Here is a 21,289-nt window from a genome sequence, read left to right as displayed (position 1 = left end):
AATCCAACCAAATCCTCTTTCCTTTCTGAAATATCCAGGTGTACTAATTAAATTTACAAAAAGAAAAGGAGTACATCGAATGCCTCCGATGAAGTGAGCTGTAGCTCACGAAAGCTTATGCTCAAATAAATTTGTCAGTCTCTAAGGTGCCACAAGTACTCCTTTTCTTTTTGCAGATACAGACTAACACAGCTGCTACTCTGAAACCTGTAATTAAATTTAGATAGCCTAAAATATTTTAATTCAAAAGTCAATATGGATCACATTTTTAAATATAAACTTAAGTGTATAGTAATAACTTAGAATTAGCTAGAACAAAAAATGGAACTGACTTGTGAGTGCTACTAATAAAAATTTAATTTTATTACTGTTAATGTTTTGCTGATATCCCTGTTATTTTAGGTTTCAGAGTAACAGCCGTGTTAGTCTGTATTCGCAAAAAGAAAAGGAGTACTTGTGGCACCTTAGAGACTTACCAATTTATTTGAGCATAAGCTTTCGTGAGCTACAGCTCACTTCATCAGATGCATACTGTGGAAAGTGTAGAAGATCTTTTTATACACACAAAGCATGAAAAAATACCTCCCCCCGCCCCGCTCTCCTGCTGGTAATAGTTATAGCTTATCTAAAGCGATCACTCTCCTTACAATGTGTATGATAATCAAGTTGGGCCATTTCTAGTACAAATCCAGGGTTTAACAAGAACGTCGGGGGGGGGGGGGGGGGATAGGTTACCTTGCATAATGACTTAGTCTCTCCCAGTCTCTATTCAAGCCTAAGTTAATTGTATCCAATTTGCAAATGAATTCTAATTCAGCAGTCTCTCGCTGGAGTCTGGATTTAAAGTTTTTTTGTTGTAATATCGCAACTTTCATGTCTGTAATCGCGTGACCAGAGAGATTGAAGTGTTCTCCGACTGGTTTATGAATGTTATAATTCTTGACATCTGATTTGTGTCCATTTATTCTTTTACGCAGAGACTGTCCAGTTTGGCCAATGTACATGGCAGAGGGGCATTGCTGGCACATGATGGCATATATCACATTGGTGGATGTGCAGGTGAACGAGCCTCTGATAGTGTGGCTGATGTTATTAGGCCCTGTGATGGTGTCCCCTGAATAGATATGTGGGCACAGCTGGCAACGGGCTTTGTTGCAAGGATAGGTTCCTGGGTTAGTGGTTCTGTTGTGTGGTATGTGGTTGCTGGTGAGTATTTGCTTCAGGCTGGGGGGCTGTCTGTAGACAAGGACTGGCCTGTGAGCTCCTTCCCTACGGGTATGGACGTTCCTATAGGAGTCACTGATGATGTTGATCATGTGCTGGTCCAGGCCCCTTTCCCGCAGCACCCACATGATGTGATCGTGGGATACTGAGTCAAAAGCTTTGGCTATATCTATAAACACGACGCCCAGGGGCTTTTTTTCTTTTTTGGCTTGCTTGGTGATGAGGTGGAGAACCTTTAAGTTCTCAGAGCAGCCAGGTGCCGCAATGAACCCCCTTTGCCTCGCATTCAATGGGCACGCTTTAGCCAGCCTGTTTGTCAGTATTATTGAAAATAGCCACAGCACAATGGATCCGATGGTAAGAGGTCTCCAATTCCCTAGTTCCTTCAGTGCCTCTGGGTCCATTGTTTTCGGGATCAGTAAGGATCTGCAGTCCTTAATACCGTCAGGTATGACACCTGTAACCATCCATGCGTTGAATAACCCCGCCAGTGTATTGCCCTCCGGATCCACGCGGACCAGATCTCTCAAGGAGACAGGCCAGTCCTTGCCTACAGACAGCCCCCCAACCTAAAGCAAATACTCACCAGCAACCACATACCACACAACAAAATCACTAACCCAGGAACCTATCCTTGCAACAAAGCCCGTTGCCAGCTGTGCCCACATATCTATTCAGGGGACACCATTACAGGGCCTAATAACATCAGCCACACTATCAGAGGCTCGTTCACCTGCACATCCACCAATGTGATATATGCCATCATGTGCCAGCAATGCCCCTCTGCCATGTACATTGGCCAAACTAGACAGTCTCTGCGTAAAAGAATAAATGGACACAAATCAGATGTCAAGAATTATAACATTCATAAACCAGTCGGAGAATACTTCAATCTCTCTGGTCACACGATTACAGACATGAAAGTTGCGATATTACAACAAAAAAAACTTCAAATGCAGACTCCAGTGAGAGACTGCTGAAATGGAATTCATTTGCAAAATGGATACAATTAACTTAGGCCTGAATAGAGACTGGGAGTGGCTAAGTCATTATGCAAGGTAACCTATTTCCCTTTGTTTTTTCCTACCCCTCCCTTCCCCCCCCCCCCCCATGTTCTTGTTAAACCCTGGATTTGTGCTGGAAATGGCCCACCTTGATTATCATACACATTGTAAGGAGAGTGGTCACTTTAGATAAGCTATTACCAGCAGGAGAGTGGGGTGGGGGGAGGTATTTTTTCATTCTTTGTGTGTATAAAAAGATCTTCTACACTTTCCACAGTATGCATCTGATGAAGTGAGCTGTAGCTCACGAAAGCTTATGCTCAAATAAATTGGTAAGTCTCTAAGGTGCCACAAGTACTCCTTTTCTTCCTGTTAGTTTCCAGACATATATACCTTTGCTTCCTTCTCTCAAACACTGCACCACAGGAAAATGTAACTTTTGCCTAATGACCGGGAAGTAGTAATGTTAATCTGCAGCTTTGACTACTGAAGTTATTAATGATCATTCCCCTGTATTCGGCACTGGTGAGGCCTCATCTGGAGTACTGTGTCCAGTTTTGGGCCCCACGCTACAAGAAGGATGTGGAAAAATTGGAGAGAGTTCAGCGGAGGGCAACAAAAATTATTAGGGGGCTGGAGCACATGACTTATGAGGAGAGGCTGAGGGAACTGGGATTATTTAGTCTGCAGAAGAGAAAAATGAGGATGGATTTGCTAGCTGCTTTCAGCTGAAAGGGGGGTTCCAAAGAGGATGGATCTAGACTGTTCAGTGATACCAGATGATAGAACAAGGAGTAATGGTCTCACGTTGCAGTGGGGGAGGTTTAGGTTGGATATCAGGAAAAACTTTCACAAGGAGAGTGGTGAAGCACTGGAATGCGTTACCTAGGGAGGTGGTGGAATCTCCTTCCTTAGAGGTTTTTAAGGTCAGGCTTGACAAAGCCCTGGCTGGGATGATTTAGTTGGGGTTGGTACTGCTTTGAACAGGGGGTTGGACTAGATGACCTCCTGAGGTCCCTGCCAACTCTGATATTCTATGATTCTATGATCATCAAACTGGCCCCAACTGTTGAATCCAAGACTGGCCTTTGAAATACACAGAGGATTTAAAGAAATACAAACTTTTTATTTATTTTCATTACAGTGTGAATGCAGAACTTTTAGAAGTCAATAAGTACAACTTGGAGAAGGCCTAAAGCAGGAGGTGCCAGCTTGTCTCTACAAGAGAGCAACTGCGGGTGCACTAGCTTCTTGCCAGTATAGGTAAAGGTCTGGTTAAAACATTTAACAAAAAACGTTAATAGAAGTGCTCTCTTCTGAAAAAAAAGAGTGTGTGAGCTTTTGTCTTGATTTAAAATATTCACTTGCAATGTTTGCGACCCAAAAACCTCAGCCCTGTATTAATGCCCAAGAACCAGAAGAAAATGACTAGACTATTTTCACTGCCCCAGACTGAGAGAAATGCTAAGAAAAAAAAAGCATTAATGATACCGGCTACATTCTTTATATACAATACTCAGCTTAAACACAGTTATACACTGAAAAGTGACTACAGATGGCATCAGGGATTCAATATCGATTACTCCATAACAAATATGCTCAATTTACAAGTTTCCAACTGCCAGCTCTGCAAATTCAACCTAGGAAAGTCAAGTTGTGTTCTTCCTAGCTCCTGTATGCACCATCACAAGAAATGAAGATACTGCACTCAGAACTTAACAGTTCTGTTGACGATTCTAGATCATGAATCCACTCCAGCTGCCCATTTCGCAGCTGAGATGACTTAGGAAAAAAATTTTTTTTAAAAACAAGTAGCTATTACTATTTACATCACTTTTCTGACCATACCACACTTTAAAATACTATTTTAAACTGGTTAAAGCTAACTAAACAATGACCAGTGTGGACTGAACTTAACCATGTGAAAAACAATATGAGAACAGTGTTCCAGTGTTGTACCTAGGTTAGAACAGTTCTGAACTGTGCTTAAACAGTTTGGCCCTGTTCCCCCACTGATTAGCCAAACCCTGTTTGAAGAAACAGTTGGCCTGAACAATTTAAAAGCTTTTTCAAGGTAAATATCAATTGAATCACCCCACTGACTAGCCCAAACCTTAGTTGGGCACTCTCGGCAATTACACCAGCCCATTACAGTCCTGCAGACCAGACTAAGAAGAGAGCATGTCTCTAGCGAAAGTACTGCCTCGTGTAATTCGTTGTGTATATTACTCCTTGAGGAACTCTGCACCACTGCACACTTGCAAGTAAATCTGTGTGGAACATGAATTCTGCTTCCCTGCAGAAAAATGACTTCTGACAGTGAAGCAAAGGGAGCCAGCAAGAGCGGTCACGCACCACTCCCAAGAAGCATGGGTGCATCATTTTGGGTGTCTGGAGCAGACCAGCAGACAGGTAAATCACCGCAGTGGGGGTGGGGCTGGGGAAGCCCCAGAGGGTGGCTCCTCTCTGTGCTGGGCTCATTTGCTAGTCCCAGATGGGCTGACAAGAATAGGACTTCCTCTTTCCCTGTAAAGAGCAGGTCAGACCCATGCCCAGAAACCAACCCCAGCTGCGGGAAGCTTTGCACTCCCCTCCGCTCCCTGTCCCCATCACTCCTCAGCTGCAGGGGGAGGGGACACTGTATGGGGAATGGTTCCCCCATCTGGCCAACCCCTCTGCATCCAGACCACACTGACCTCCACACCTAGCCTCATCTCCCTGCATGCAGAGCCCACCCCACCGAGCCCCCAGAACTCAAACCCCTACTCCACCAAGCCTCACCCCCTGCATCTGGAGCCTCCCCACACCCAAACTGCTCCACACAGAACCCTCTTACCCCACACCTGGATCCCCCCTACACACACTAAGCCCCTCCACACTTGGATCCTACCAGCCTGAGCCTGTCAGCCCCACACCTGGATCGGGGGACAAGGCTGGGTGTGCGTGCGAGACTCTGTCCCTCTTGCTTGCTATCTAGATGCACCTGGCATGGAGGGGACGGGCTCCATGGTGTTTCTGGGGCAGGCCTGGACCTTGCACTGTGTCAGGGTTGGTGTAAGCCTCACCGCCAAGTCTTTGTCCTGTAGGGCTGAGGGGAGTGCTGCAGGATAGTCTCCCTATATGCAGCCAGTAGCCTGTGCGCCCCACTGCCGTGTTTGAGCCTTCATATTTATTTATTGTGAAATAAAATACGCAAATTTTGCAAAATTTTAAAATATTGTGCGCAGAATTCCCTCAGGAGTAGGATATATATTGTGGGCCACGTGATTTACAGTCTTTGTACACAGTCTGGCCAGTATTCTAAAACCTAGGAGGCTAATTTTAGGCTCCTAAAACCATATTTAGGCACCTAAATAAGTGGCCTGATTTTCAAGAGTGCTGAGCACCTAATAGCATGAACTCACTTCACTGGGAAGTGCTAGATGCTTAGCACAACTGCAAATGTAGTTGCTTAAATATGGACTTAGAGGCTAAATTTAGCCTCCTTGTTTGAATATCTTGGCCTGTGTGTGTGTGGGTGTGTGTGTGTATATATATATATGTGTAGCGTGCCATGAGTATGCACACTATACGTAGGGATGCACTGGGAACTATGGGCTGCAGGGCATGTGTAAACCTATGCACTGTACAATATATTTTCACAGTACTCTGTGTATGTATGCCGTAGTAGTCTGCATTTTGAGGTGAATGTATTGCAAGAGAACATCACCTAGTTCCTCACACCAGACTCCCATGCAATAGCAAAATAAACCACTATATGCTCAGCTTCACAGAAGCAAACAGAAGAGAGCTTAAGATCCAGTTCATCATGCCTTGGACACTGCAGGTTTGATCCCTACAAAGTGTCTAGTGCATGTCCACCTGTAGAATTAGTGTGTGTGTAGGAAAGTATCAACCTGCTCCTCTCCCCACAGTACCCGGGCCACCCCACAGGTCCCTGTTCCCACACCCCATCCCTGTAGTAGTTACCCCCTCCCCACCCAGGGGAGCCAGGCCAGCCCACTCTGGGTCCCTGTAGTAGTCCCCCAGTACCTGCAGTAAGTCACTTCTCCCCCACCCCAGTAGCTGGGCTGCCCCCCACCCCCCTGTGCCCAAGCCACTGGCCCAAGCAAAAGCTGTCCCCCATCCTTGCAGTAGCCGTGTCATCTCCCCAGTCTCTGTATCCCCAAGGAAGCCCCCCCAGGCCACAGGCCCCCCATCCCTGTAATAGCCAGGCTACGCCCAGCCATCCCCCAGTCCCTGTAGTAGCCGGACCACCCCGCAGTCCCCATGTACCCCCTCAGGGTAGCCCCCCATTACCTGCAGTACCCAGGCCCCTCCCAGCTACACCCCCGGCCTCTGTAGTAGCCGCCCCCCAATAGGTCCCCCCATCCCTATAGTAGCCGTCCCTCCGGGGGTAGCCGCCCAGTCCCTGACCCCCCAGGTAGCCCCCCCACCTACAGAAGTTGGACCACCCCCCGCTCCCCACGCACCCCCCAGGGCAGCACCCCCAGGCAGGCCCCCCGGCCCCGGTACCTGTAGTAGCTGAGCAGCCCGTTGCTGAGCACGAACCAGCGGCGCTGGTAGCCCTTCAGGTAGTTGGTCCATTTGAAGAGCCAGCCCTTGTAGGTGTCGGGGCCGGGGGCGGCCGGGGCCCCCAGCCCGGCCCCGCCGCCCCTGCCCGGCTCGCTGCCCGCGCTCATGGCCGGGGCGGCCGGGGCCCGGCGGGTTCTCGCAGGCCAGGCAGGGGACGGCGCCGAGGACGGAGACCAGCCCGCGGGAGCCGCCGCTGCACCGGGCGGCCGCCCTCCCCACAGGCCCGGCCCCGCGCCTCCGCCCCGCCCGGCCGCCGGGGGCACCGGCGAGGGCAGGGGGCGGGGCGCCGCGCTCACGTGACCGGGCAGCGGCGGGCGGGGCCCCCCGGCAGAGGGGCGGGGCCGGGACCGAGCAGGGCGGGGCTAGGAACCGCACGTGCGGGCTGGGCGGCCCCTCGGGGGGGGGGGGGCAGGGTGGCGTGGGACAGGGCTCCCCAAAGGTGGGGCGGGGCCATGACACAGGGGGCGGGGCGGGGCGGGGCGGGGCGCCTCAGGGGAGAGAGGGGCGGGGCCTGTCTCGAGCAGAGCTGGCGCGGGGGCGTGCCTGCTTTGGGGCCTTATTTCCTGGCCCAGAGCGGCCCCCGGGAGCTGCCCTCCTGCCCGCCGTCCCTGGCTGCTCCGGCAGGGGGCGTGGGCTCCGGGAGGGCGTTTGGGTTCGGGAGGGGGAGGGGCAGGGGCATGGGAGGGGGCTGGGGCAGGGGCTGGGGCATGGGAGGGGGCTCGGGCTGGGGCAGGGCTTAGCTCAGGTGGCTCCCAGAAGCGGGGACACGTCCCTCTGGCTCTTAGGCAGAGGGGCCAGGCTGCTCTGCGCATGCTGCCCCCGTCTGCAGGCGCTGCCCCCACAGCTCCCATTGGCTGCGATCGCTGGTCAGTGGGAGCGGGCGCTCGGGGTGGGGGCAGCGTGCTGAGCCCCCCGGCCGCCCCTGCACCTAGGAGCCAGAAGGACATGCCTGCCGCTTCCCGGAGCTGCACGTACCAGCCACTGCGGCCAATGGGACTTTTAGCGGCCCGGTCAGCACAGCTGACCTTTTCCCCCTTTTCCACCAGGCATTCTCTGCTGCCTGCCCACCCGGGCCTGCTGCCCATGGGGCCCGTGCCATACAAGGCCTGCCAAAGGTCTGACCTTGCCCTGCTGGATGGTGACCCATCCCTCTTCAGATAGCCCTTTCTCAGGGTGGGCCTGTACGAGTGCCGGCCTGTCTCTGTACCCCATCCCTTCTCCTGGCACCCGCCAACAGGCCCTGGCTGCATTAGAAAAATGTGCCCTGGTGTAACTACATCAGTGTCCATCTAACCTGGTGCCCTGACCTGGACCTGCTGCCTCAGGGGAAGGGGCAAGAAAACCTGTAGTGGAAAGTTATATCACCCAGCAGTGCTAGCCCCACACAATCAGAAACCATGAGTGAGGCTTCAAAAAAATAATAACATTGGCTTTAAAGTCAGGTAATTTTTTAAAAAATAATCAATATGGGGTTCTGGTTCTTTGCCTTCTAGGTTTTGGACATTTAAGGTGCACTGGGGTCATCTTTTCATGCTTTTCTCTGCAACCACAGGGTCTAGAAATTGACTCCTGTTTTAAAATGAAAGCTGAGACTCACATATAATCACTTAACTCAGAAGATTGCCTTAACAACCACAAAACTTTAAAAATAATATTATATTTTAATAATACATTTTATGTTCGCTTCTGGCTTCTGAGGCATTAGGGTTCATGTGTCAAGCCTTAATCTGCAGCTAGGAGGGCTAGAAACTTACATACCCATACCTAGATTCCCAGGTAATCATGTGACTCCAGGAGCTGGGGCTTCAAGAAACACATAAATGGACAAGGATTAAATTACAAGAGTTGTCTCCACTGAGCGTTTACAATAACTTGGTGCTTAACATCCATCACCTTCAGTAACATGCCCCAGCTTCACAGTGTAGAACACAGTCTCTCATTTTTCCACCTTTGTTTCCCTCGCTTTATAATTTTTCTTTAAAATTAAAAATGTATTAAAAATATGGCAAGAAAATGCACATACATAATTTTTTCCAGTAACATCTATATCAAAGCAAGGATGGCACTATATGCATATCATAATATCAAACGGATATAAAGCCATCTATAGGGAGTAAGTCTATGTGTCTTATTGTGCCCCATTTCCTTTCAAACTTGTCCAAGTTCAGTGTTGCTAAGACTTATTGTATTATATTTACCCCGGTCAGTCTGAGCCAGGCAGTCCATTACAGTCCTGATGGATTTACCCATGCAGTTGATCCTTTGGTATCCATACCACTTCAGCACCTACAACAGATTAATTAATTTATCCTCAAAATGCTCCTGTGAGTCAGGGAAGTATTATTATCCCATATAACAGATGGGGAAACTGAGACATAGAGGTATTTTTTTAAAGCCCAGGTTTTGAAAGGTATTTAGGCACCTAAAGATGCAGACAAATGTCCAGTGGGATTTTTGAAATTGCCTAGGCACCTAGCCCCTGTTGAACACACCTGCCAAGTTTTCCCAAGCTACCGGTGGACTCCCAACCCGTATCTAAAGCCTTCATTCCCAGTAGTAGAGGGAAACGGGAGGGTTGACATTTTGGTCAGTAATTAAAAAACAAAACAAACAAAAACACCATGGGTGCTTGTAACAGCAGCCAATGGAGTCAGTAGAAACCGACCCTGATCATGTGATGGGGTGTAAGCTTTGGTTATCTTGACCCAGGTGAGGTCATAGGACTGAGGCCAGGAAATACCAATCAATCTCAGAGCTGTTCTTCAGGCCTGGTTTTCAGAAGTGCTCAGCACACACAACTCCAAATGAAACCAGTGGGACGATACCAATGCTCAGCCTTGGAAAATTAGGCTTATGGCCTTTTCCAGTCCCTAGGGCTGCTATGCAGCATTTAGACAATCCAGATAAATGCACTTACTAATGTATTCGCAAAAAGAAAAGGAGTACTTGTGGCACCTTAGAGACTATGTATGTGAGGAAACTCACCAGTACCAGCACCCTGCACCATGGCACTGCCCTGAAATCTGCAGTGTGACACATAGCCCTTCTCTTGTCCCTCTGGCTCCTGATCTGTGAGAGACTCACAGCTCACGTGGCTGGGGCGATTTTCCTGCATGTCATGGAGAGAGCCACAGCAGCGGGCAGCCGACATGCCAGCACAGCCCTTCCTTCTCAGCCCTTTCCATAGCTGGTGAGACACTCTTGGAAGGGAAGGAAAAGAAAACCACCTCTTCGTGCACTTTGCCACGTGTGGCTGTCCCCAGGGTGTACGAGCTTTGTAATACAGACCAGAAAGGGAGGAAGGAGAAGCCAAATACTCAGGTCTGTCTTGTGGAGCTAAGGTGGGAGGAGGTAAATGTAGAGGCAATGTGGCCTAGTGGATAGGGCAATGGACTGGGACTCAGGAGACCTGGTTTCAACTGCCAGCTCTGCCACTTCTTTGGTGGGTGACCTTGGTCAAATCATGGCCCACTCTGTGCCTCAGTTTCCCCATCTGTAAAATGGGGATACAGACCTGCTTTGTAAAGTGATTTGAGATCTATGGATGAAAAATGCTATGTAAGAGGTAGATATTGTTATTACTAACCAAGGTGGATGGGGCAGAGGAGAATGGCAGAACTACAAACACCAAATCGGACTGGTCTGCACACTGTGGAGCAGGCAGCAAGTATGTTCTAGCACCTTTTGTCCCAGACTACAAACAGAGAGGGTCACAGCCTACCATTATTTCTCTGCCCCTTCCCTGCCTTCCATGGAAGCTTTCCCTGGATGAAGACTATAAGATTTAGTGCTAACAATGACCCACCTGCATGCAGACAGTCACCCCATGAGTCAATACCCCCATTTTACAGGTGGGGACACTGAAGCACAGAGAAGTGATGTGACTTGCTGAAGTTCACACAGTGAGACAGAGCAGGAAACAGAACCCAGTAATCCTGATTCCTAGTGCTGTATACTAGCCACTCAGCTGACAGACATTAACCCCTCGTAGTCTACAAAGGGTCGAAGGCTGGGCCATAAGTCTTTGGAAATATAAATTCCCTTGGACATAGAACCCGGATGTCATAGTAATGTGCCCATTGTTAATTTACTCAGTCCTCAAACCGAATCTCCACTAGCACGCTTGGGGTACGTCTTCACTACCCACTGGCTCGGCGGGTAGTGATCGATCTATCGGGGATTGAATTATCGCATCTCATCTAGACGCGATAAATTGATCGCCGAATCGACGCCTGTACTCCACCTCGGCAGGAGGAGTAAGCGGAGTCGACGGGGGAGCTGCCGTGGTCGACTCGCTGCCGTGAGGACGCCCAGGTAATTCGCGCTAAGGTACTTCGACTTCAGCTATGCGAATAGCGTAGCGGAAGTTGCATATCTTAGTTCGAACCCCCCGCCTAGTGGAGCCCAGGCCTAAGGGTTTAATTCTCCTGCCAACGGGAAAAAGTTTCAGCGTGATGAAGTTAGGCAAGCAACAGTGGGAGGCAGAATTTGCAGAACAAACGGCTTGTTTACATGGGGAAGTTTTACCGTTTATACATATAACTCTTCTGCCAGGTGGAGCTGGCAGCAACCAGGGCCGGGTTCAAAAACTAGGGGTTCCTTTTCAACAGTACAACCCAGGACCAGCTCGAGCCCCCACCCAGTAACCTGGGAAAATTGCACACCACCCCTGGGTGCCTCTGAGAGGCAATACTTCCCCTCTCACAAGCAGAGTCTGAGTGTAGAAAAGAAACTTGTAATGAAAGGAGGGACGTCCCCTGACATTAGTTAGGGAACATGCCACAGGCAGGATTCATAAACATAAACCTGTGAGCGGGACGCCCCCCCCCCCCCCCGGAGTGCGTGGGACAGAGCTTCCGCCTCGTGTTCTTGAGTTCTACAACCAACAGTTCCTTTTCTGCGCCCCTCTCTGCTCCCTCACCGTACCCCACTCACAGGGGTTGTCCTTGGTCAGAGAGGACCCCCAGGGTTCAGAGGTGCATCTGTGTGAGTTCGCCTCCCACCCAGGGAAGAAGGCACCTTGCTTGCTCCACCATCTGAGCGCTTGCTCAGGCTGGCCACCCCCCAGCCGCTGCTCCTCACCGCCTGGCTGCCCCACTTGTTCTGTGCCACTCGTCTGCCACTTGCCTCTCTGCTGTGACCTCTGCAGGTCAGTATCTTGAGGTTTCACTCAGCTCTCAGTGATTTTCAGTTCTGGGGTTGGGCAGAGAGCTGTCCCACCACAAGTGATTGTCAACTCTTTCGAGCACTTTAAAAAACCAAAAGGCTCCTAATGGAGCCTATTAAGCTCTATCTTTGAACAGTGGGGAGGAACAGGTTAAATTAGACTGGGGATCCTTAGGGAGAGTCCACCCCTCCTAGCTGGAATACCTGTCCCCACCCCTCTTACTTTCACGGGGCTCTAGCATTTGAGCCCCTGGCTTAATGAGGTCCTTTCAGCTGTGGGTCACCCCCTTATTTGGGACAGGTTAAGCACAGTTCTGCTCCCCTTTACTCATACAATAAAGACAACAACATTGATAACATTTCACTAACCCTGCATTCAGTACTAAAGGGATTTGTAACCCAACCCCAGCCAAAGTTGATCATTTTGATCAACACAGCTCTATCTGCTAAATATCTAGGCAAAGTAGGTGTGTTCATATAAGAACAGTTTGCTCCTGAAGTCTCTCCCCCTCCCAGGTAGCTGTCAGGGGAGAGCTCATTCAGACCCTGGTTATATACAGTTATAGTTATATTGGGATCTCACACACACACTATGTGGACACTTAGTCTGGTGCAAAAGTGGCTTTTTGGGGGGTTTATCATAAATCCCTTCCCAAGCATGTTAGGGGACTGGAGAGCCCCATACAGGCCACACCATGAGACGCTCCTGTGTCCCCAAGGTGAGGCACCTCTACCCATTCTTGTTTTTAGTATGTGTTTCACGTTTTCCAGCAGTAGGGGGAGCCACATGCATAGCTTAGAGCAGAAATTATCAAACTGGGGAGCGGGCCATCCTGGGGGTCATGGAATGTATTCCGGGGGGGGGGGGGGCGCGTGAGAAGCATTAGGGGAAAAAAACGTATGCACACCTTTCACCCACAACACTGAACAACTAACAAAGCTGATTCCTCCAGCCATATCAGGTCATCAGCTGATGCTGTGATTTTGACAGAGTTCTGTGAAGCTTATCTAGCATTATATAAAGTCGTTGCCATCTGTATATTAATCCATTTGCTAGGACATGGTGAGCACATTTTATTGTAAGCATCGACCACACTCGCAGTTTTGCTTTTGCTCTTATTACAGTGGATGGTTGGCTCCATTTGAATCAATGCCTTACTGGTTTTAATATTTAGTAAGAATTACATGTTTGGTTTTTTTTATCGGTATATCTACTTGTGAGGTGTAGGCGGGGCATAAACAACTACAGACACAAAGAAGGGGAGTGCAATTAAATACAGTAGAACCTCAGAGTAACGAACACCAGAGTTATGAAATGACCGGTTAACCACACACCTCATTGATGAACCAGAAGTAAGCAATCAGGCAGCAGCAGAGAAAAAAAAATACAGGACTGTGTTAAACATGAACTATTCAAAAATAAAGGCAAAGTTTAAAAAAAGATTTGACAAAGTGAGGAAACTGTTTTTGCGCTTGTTTCATTTAAATTAAGATGGTTAAAGCAGCATTTTTCTTCTGCGCAGTAAAGTTTCAAAGCTGTATCAAGTCAATGTTCAGTTGTAAACTTTTGACAGGATTGTTCAGAGTTACGAACATTTCAGAGTGTTATGAACCGAGGGGTTTGTAACTCTGAGGTTCTACTGTAAATTTGAGAACCACTGGCCTAGAGTACATATGGATGTGTGGTGTCTGGCATGCAGTGCAGTGGTGACAGACTCTAGGCAGAGAAACAGATTCATCTGACCGCAGCTTGTATGCCTCACCTGACCACCCAGCCAGAAGTGAGATTTGACTTACTTGCTGTCATTGTAGCCTAGGAGCGTATATTTAGATCCAATTGTAGTTTTCAATAAATCGTTAAAACCACCTAGTCTCTCTTGAACTTGACTGAATTGTCCTGCGGGAAGGGCAGTTTGTAACAACTGGAAATGCTTGGGAGGAGTTGAATGCAGATTCCCATCTCCAGACCCAACCTTTTGAAGCTGCACCCTAAGGAGTAATGATTACCTGTTCTTAGGGTTCCAAGATCAAAGGCCCAAACTGTATTGTGATGGTTCTTGGGGTACCCAGGACTGTGTGCCACCTTGTTACCCCCCTGCCTTCAGTGAGAGGGATACTTGCTTGTGCTTAGCTGGGTGTCAGCTCCCTGATACCACCTGCATGTCAGCCACCCAAGCCCTCTCCTTTGGCCTATGCCATTCAGATTAACGGTCAGTCTACCCCACCCCCTGTGTCCCTTTGAAGTCTTCCTTTGTAGTCTCCAGCCCCTTCTCCACTGAATGCTCACAGACATACCAGCTGCTGTCCCCAAGGCAGTGTGCACACCAGTTTGTCTGATTTAACTCAGTATCAGCTTCTTGCTCAATACCACTGCACTGAGATATATTGACAGTGAAAACAAGTGTAAATTTATTATCAAAGATTCAAGCGATAGTGAGTAAGGATGCTGGAAGTAAAAGATTACATATTAAAGAAAAGCATAACAGTGTTGTAGTTGTGTTGGTCCCAGGGAATTAGAGAGATAAGGTGGGTGAGGTAATATCTTTTATTGGACCAACTTCTCTTGGTAAGAGACACAAGCTTTCCCCCTGGCTGAGAACCACTGCCCCACACAAGGCTGGTTGAGGTCCCATTTTCATGAATGTAAACACATGGCCTGTTTACTTCCTCGGTGCAGGATCATAGAATCATAGAATATCAGGGTTGGAAGGGACCTCAGGAGGTCATCTAGTCCAACCCCCTCCTCAAAGCAGGACCAATCCCCAACTAAATCATCCTAGCCAGGGCTTTGTCAAGCCTGACCTTAAAAATTTCTAGGGAAGGAGATTCCACCACCTCCCTAGGTAACACATTCCAGTGTTTCACCACCCTCCTAGTGAAAAAGTTTTTCCTAATATCCAACCTAAATCTCCTCCACTGCAACTTGAGACCATTACTCCTTGTTCTGTCATCTGCTACCACTGAGAACAGTCTCGAGCCATCCTCTTTGGAACCCCCTTTCAGGTAGTTGAAAGCAGCTATCAAATCCCCCCTCATTCTTCTCTTCTGAAGACTAAACATCCCCAGTTCCCACAGCCTCTCCTCATAAGTCATGTGTTCCAGTCCCCTAATCATTTTTGTTGCCCTCCACTGGACTCTTTCCAATTTTTCCACATCCTTCTTGTAGTCTGGGGCCCAAAACTGGACACGGTACTCCAGATGAGGCCTCACCAATGTCAAATAGAGGGGAACAATCACGTCCCTCGATCTGCTGGCAATGCCCCTACTTATACATCCCAAAATGCCATTGGCCTTCTTGGCAACAAGGGCACACTGTTGACTCATATCCAACTTCTCGTCCACTGTAACCCCTAGGTCCTTCTCTGAGGAACTGCTGCCGAGCCATTCGGTCCCTAGGCTGTAGCGGTGCATGGGATTCTTCCATCCTAAGTGCAGGACTCTGCACTTGTCCTTGTTGAACCTCATCAGATTTCTTTTGGCCCAATCCTCCAATTTGTCTAGGTCCCTCTGAATCCTATCCCTACCCTCCAGCGTATCTACCACTCCTCCCAGTTCAGTGTCAGTTACATCAGTTACATCAGCCAGAGGAGACAGAGAAGCAGCTGCCGTTGAAGCACTGGGACCTGTCATCAGCTTCTTGGAGTTCTGTCTTCCTGACAACATTTCAAACCGCTGGGGAGCCTGAACTGCACAAGTGCTGGAAGGAAATAGTTCTCAGCGTTACCTGCTCTGATGTGCACCATGCAATTTTTGTGCCAAACAGAGGGAAGACTGAAGATTACAAATTTTTTAAAATGCCACCTCTCAATCTGAAGCAATGTGTTCTTCTGTAACGTTCACACTGCATTGGCATGCATTGCAGCACCAGCTCACATTCAGTGACTATCAAGAGCCTGATAGGTTTCAGAGTAACAGCCGTGTTAGTCTGTATTCACAAAAAGGAAAGGAGGACTTGTGGCACCTTAGAGACCAACCAATTTATTTGAGCGTAAGCTTTCGTGAGCTACAGCCTGATAAGAGCCTGATAAGCATTTAAAACAGCCTGAAGGTCTATTGGAGATGCTTATTCGCTCCACAAACCAGCTAAAATATCCTTGCTGTGTCCCCAAATGTGGGTGATTTAAAATCCTTTGCCCCTACGCCTGCTGCTTTCAGACAGTTTATCAGAAAGAGAAGATTCCATCCTGTTTGGAAGGGGAATGGTGTAGCTCAAGGGTGAGTTTATGGATGTCAAAAGGAAGTGATCTCTCATGCTCAGGAAAAGTCACAAAATTAAGCGTAAAGTTCACTTCTGATCACCTATAAACGGTATAAGCAACAACTCAACAATGCTATTACAGGATGTATTTTTCAACACATAAAAGGCATCCAGTGCTTTTAGCTTTACTAAGCTGTGGCCAATATTTCCAGAGCTAGGCACATAGGAAAATGCATGTCCATTTTGTACAGTATTAGTCTATTATTATGACAGCGTGAGCAGTTGTGGCATATGCACAAGCAAATAATTAGACATTTAGCTGCCCATTTGCACGTGCAATGGAATGTGGCTGTGCTCATGAGTAAATGTGATTGCACAAGTCTCAAAAGTTGGATGTCAATGTTCCAGCTAGCTGTTGCCTACGCTCTTTTTTGTATTTGTTATTTTTAAGTGCAGTGGGTCAGGTTCTGCTCTCAGTTCCATCCACATAAACCCAGAGTAACCAGTGCTGCCAATATTTCAAACATCAGCCCTGCTGCTGCCTACACAGACAGGGCTGTTCCACAACTCGGTAAAATGAGTAGGGTTTCAATGGACTTTGAAGTGGGCCCACAGGTAGCAAAACAGAAAAGAAAAATAAGGCAAGGAAGACAGGAAGAAGAAAAGTAGGACTTGTGGTACCTTAGAGACTAAAAAATGTATTAGAGCATAAGCTTTCGTGAGCTACAGCTCACTTCATTGGAAGCATTCAGTGGAAAATACAGTGGGGAGATTTTATATACACAGAGAACATGAAACAATGGGTGTTACCATACGCACTGTAACGAGAGTGATCAGGAAAGGTGAGCTATTACCAGCAGTTTACAAGAACAGTAGGAGGGGAAATAAACAAGGGGAAATAGTTTTACTTTGTGTAATGACCCATCCACTCTCAGTCTTTATTCTAGCCTAAGTTAATTTTATCCAGTTTGCAAATTAATTCCAATTCAGCAGTCTCTCGCTGGCGTCTGTTTCTGAAGTTTTTTTGTTGAAGAATTGCCACTTTTAGGTCTGTAATCAAGTTACCAAAGAGATTGAAGTGTTCTCTGACTTGTTTTTGAATGTTATAATTCTTGACGTCTGATTTGTGTCCATTTATTCTTTTAAGTAGAGACTGTCCGGTTTGGCCAATGTACATGGCAGAGGGGCATTGCTGGCACATGATGGCATATATCACATTGGTAGATGAGCAGGTGAACGAGCCTCTGATAGTGTGGCTTATGTGATTAGGCCCGGTGGTGGTGTCCCCTGAATAGATATGTGGACACAGTTGGCAACGGGCTTTGTTGCAAGGATAGATTCCTGGGTTAGTATTTTTGTTGTGTGGTGAATGGTTGCTGGTGAGTATTAGCTTCAGGTTGGGAGGCTGTCTGTAAGCAAGGACTGGCCTGTCTCCCAAGATCTGTGAGAGTGATGGGTCGTCCTTCAGGATAGGTTGTAGATCCTTGATGATACATTGGAGAGGTTTTAGTTGGTGGCTGAAGGTGACGGCTAGTGGCGTTCTGTTGTTTTCTTTGTTGGGCCTGTCCTGGAGTAGGTGACTTCTGGGTACTCTTCTGGCTCTGTCAATCTGTTTCTTCACTTCAGCAGGTGGGTATTGTAGTTGTAAGAACACTTGATAGAGATCTTGTAGGTGTTTGTCTCTGTCTGAGGGGTTGGAGCAAATGCGGTTGTATCATAGAGCTTGGCTGTAGACGATGGATCGTGTGGTGTGGTCTGGGTGAAAGCTGGAGGCATGTAGGTAGGAATAGCGGTCAGTAGGTTTCCGGTATAGGGTGGTGTTTATGTGACTGTCACTTATTAGCACTGTAGTGTCCAGGAAGTGGGTTTCTTGTGTGGACTGGTCCAGGCTGAGGTCGATGGTGGGATGGAAATTGTTGAAATCATGGTGGAATTCCTCAAGGGCTTCTTTTCCATGGGTCCAGATGATGAAGATGTCATCAATGTAGTGCAAGTAGAGTAGGGGCGTTAGGGGACGAGAGCTGAGGAAGCGTTGTTCTAAGTCAGCTATAAAAATGTTGGCATACTCTCGGGCCATGCGGGTACCCATGGCAGTGCCGCTGATTTGATACATTGTCCCCAAATGTGAAATAGTTATGGGTGAGGACAAAGTCACAAAGTTCAGCCACCAGGTTTGCCGTGACATTATCGGGGATACTGTTCCTGACAGCTTGTAGTCCATCTTTGTGTGGAATGTTGGTGTAGAGGGCTTCTACATCCATAGTGGCCAGGATGGTGTTTTCTGGAAGATCATCGATGGATTGTAGTTTCCTCAGGAAGTCAGTGGTGTCTCGAGGTAGCTGGGAGTGCTGGTAGCGTAGGGCCTGAGGAGGGAGTCTACATAGCCAGACAATCCTGCTGTCAGGGTGCCACTGCCTGAGATGATGGGGCGTCCAGGATTTCCAGGTTTATGGATCTTGGGTAGCAGATAGAATACCCCTGGTCGGGGTTCCAGGGGTGTGTCTGTGTGGATTTGATCTTGTGCTTTTTCAGGGAGTTTCTTGAGCAGATGGTGTATTTTCTTTTGGTAACCCTCAGTGGGATCAGAAGGTAATGGCTTGTAGAAAGTGGTGTTGGAGAGCTGCCTAGCAGCCTGTTGTTCATATTCCGACCTATTCATGATGACAACAACAAGACAGGAAGGAGGAGGATTATTCTACACTCGTTTAGGGCCCAATTCTGCCACCCCTACACACACTGAGCAGTACACAGTTACTCAGCTCCAACTCCTGGCATGTCTTTTCCCAGCCTCCTTGGCCGGGGAGGAGGTGGAGTAAAGCTGGCTATGTCATGCTGGGGAAATCCTCAGCTGTCCATTGGGGGCTGGTGAAATGTCCCATTGCACTGCTGGAGTAGCACAAAAGGACTTTAGTAGAGGCTGAGGATCTGGCACCATATCTCAGTACTGGACCTACGTAAACCCAGCTCCCAAATCAGGGGGTCTCTAGCTCCCAAATCAGGGGGTTTCCAAACCTTCTCACATTTTGGAGGGTTCCAACTCTGCCATTGAGAATCAGTCCATGCTGTTCAGTCAGACCTAGGGTGACCAGATGTCCCATTTTTAAAGGGACAGTCCCATTTTTTGGGACTTTTTCTTATATAGGCGCCTATTACCGCCCACCCCCGTCCCGTTTTTTCACAGTTGCTATCTGGTAACCCTAGGTCAGATCTGAACCTGGATCCCAAGTTTGGGGGTGGGCCTATCTCTCCTTTCTGATCTTCCTGAGGAAACAACAGAATTGCACAGGAGAGACAGGAGCTATAGAAACAAGTCGAATAAATCAATGAATACAATTAGGCATTGAAGTCAGGGTTTGCATTGCAATGGCCATGGAGTGGAAGGAGCACAGTTCTACTTGCTTGGACAAATCATGTTCTTTACCTTCTGTAACTGGGTCAATTCTATAACCCTGCCCCCCACTTGATTTTCTGTAGAGCAGCTGTTTAGATGGAGCAGCTGCTTCTTTCTGCCGAAGAAGGCCCTGCTAATCCGATCCCACCACTCCTCCCCAGCAGCCAAAACCTCCTGCCTCTGCCCACTCTGGTCAACCCACCCCATTGCATAATGATTGCCCACCTCTAAGGGGCTCGTATGGTTAAGGTGGCTGTTGATATTCTCTGCTGGATTTGGCCGGTAAGCCACATTATCAGTCAGCCTTTCTGGTTTAAACAAACAACCATATTATTTTAATGGTACCGTTATGGAAAGGTGATTTTATATCACCCTGTACCTACAGTCATCATTAACAGGCTAATGAACTCCAGACCGCTCCAGGCTGTTAAAAGGCAAATGGTACTTGTGTCTAATTAGTTGATTACCTCTGAGTTAGCAATGAGTATGTGGAATGCTCAGGCACTTTAAAAATCTTTAGACTGAGCTCTGTAGTGATCCCACTATAAATCAATAGAATCCAGGTAGGACACAGGAAAAATAAACCTTGTTTGCCTTAAATGAGAACCTAATGAACAAAGAGGGGTAATAGCCTTCATTGGACCAGCACTGAAAGAGACAAGCTTCCGCACTTAGATAGAGCTCTGGGACCAACACAGCTACAGCAACACTGCAAACCTAATGAAATACCCACTGGAACCAGATGAACATTGTTAACATCTGATGGGGGAAAGAATTAACAATAAAGGGTTGATGTTGAAGACTAGGGACCGAATGGCTCGGCAGCAGTTCTGCAGAAAAGGACCTAGGGGTTACAGTGGACGAGAAGCTTGATATGAGTCAACAGTGTGCCCTTGTTGCCAAGAAGGCCAATGGCATTTTGGGATGTATAAGTAGGGGCATTGCCAGCAGATCGAGGGACATGATCGTTCCCCTCTATTTGACATTGGTGAGGCTCATCTGGCATCTCTACTGAATGTTGAAAAGTGCCAATGCAAATCAGCGCCAGTGGTAACGGTGGTTTGGCAGGGCACTGGACTTGGAACTTCAACCCATTTCACACAGGCCAGTGAACAGCTCTGAGCCGGTCCCTATTGCAGCCATTACTAGGGTTAGACTCATTATTTTGTTTGACTGTTACTGCATGCCTGGAACTGGTATTTGGCCAGAGCGGAGTGAGCAGCAAGAGCAATAAATGATACAATCCCAGGTGTTGGCTTTGATCGTTTACTGCAGCAGGGGTTTGGGAGCAAATCCAATGCACACCCTCATGGCACAGGACATACGGGGCTTGAGTTTGAAGCACTCCGGGTGTCACTGGCCATTACCAGGACTGCCTTCACAAGTTGGTGGCTTGTGATTCTGCGCACACAGGTGTGGCCCCAAGGGAAGGCAGCGTGGTCTGGAGGGGACACACACACACACACACACACACAAACACACACACTTCTAATTCTGCTACTGACTCACTCTGTTGCCTTGACCAACTCACTTACCTTTTCAGAGCTGACCTGACTACATGTATCACTTCCCTGGGGTGTTCGAGGAGCCTTTTGCTGCCATTTGTGCAGCGCTGGGAACACATGAAAGCTGTAAAACAATGATGATGATGATGATTTGGCCCAGTAGTCAGATGTTTTGCTAGTAACATACCAGTGGCATTGTAACACGAAAACCAATAGCACTGCAGAG

At 48.1% G+C, this 21,289-nt stretch overlaps 1 protein-coding gene across 1 annotated transcript in view; it reads right to left on the bottom strand.

The window, feature by feature from the left end:
• Nucleotides 1-7,029, bottom strand: part of OSBP2 (oxysterol binding protein 2) — a 366,039-nt gene extending 359,010 nt beyond the window's left edge. The window contains exon 1 of the mRNA XM_084649482.1: nucleotides 6,744-7,029. Within this exon, the coding sequence (XP_084505608.1) occupies nucleotides 6,744-6,910 (167 nt within the window). The 5' untranslated portion in view covers nucleotides 6,911-7,029. The remainder of the gene's footprint in view (nucleotides 1-6,743) is intronic.
• Between the last annotated feature and the right edge of the window lie 14,260 nt (nucleotides 7,030-21,289).

Source organism: Lepidochelys olivacea (assembly GCF_965140295.1).
Source record: "Lepidochelys olivacea isolate rLepOli2 genome assembly, chromosome: 15".
NCBI lineage: Eukaryota > Metazoa > Chordata > Testudines > Cheloniidae > Lepidochelys > Lepidochelys olivacea.
The sequence above is the reverse complement of the archived record's forward strand: the minus strand, read 5'-3'. Positions and strand labels throughout refer to the sequence as shown.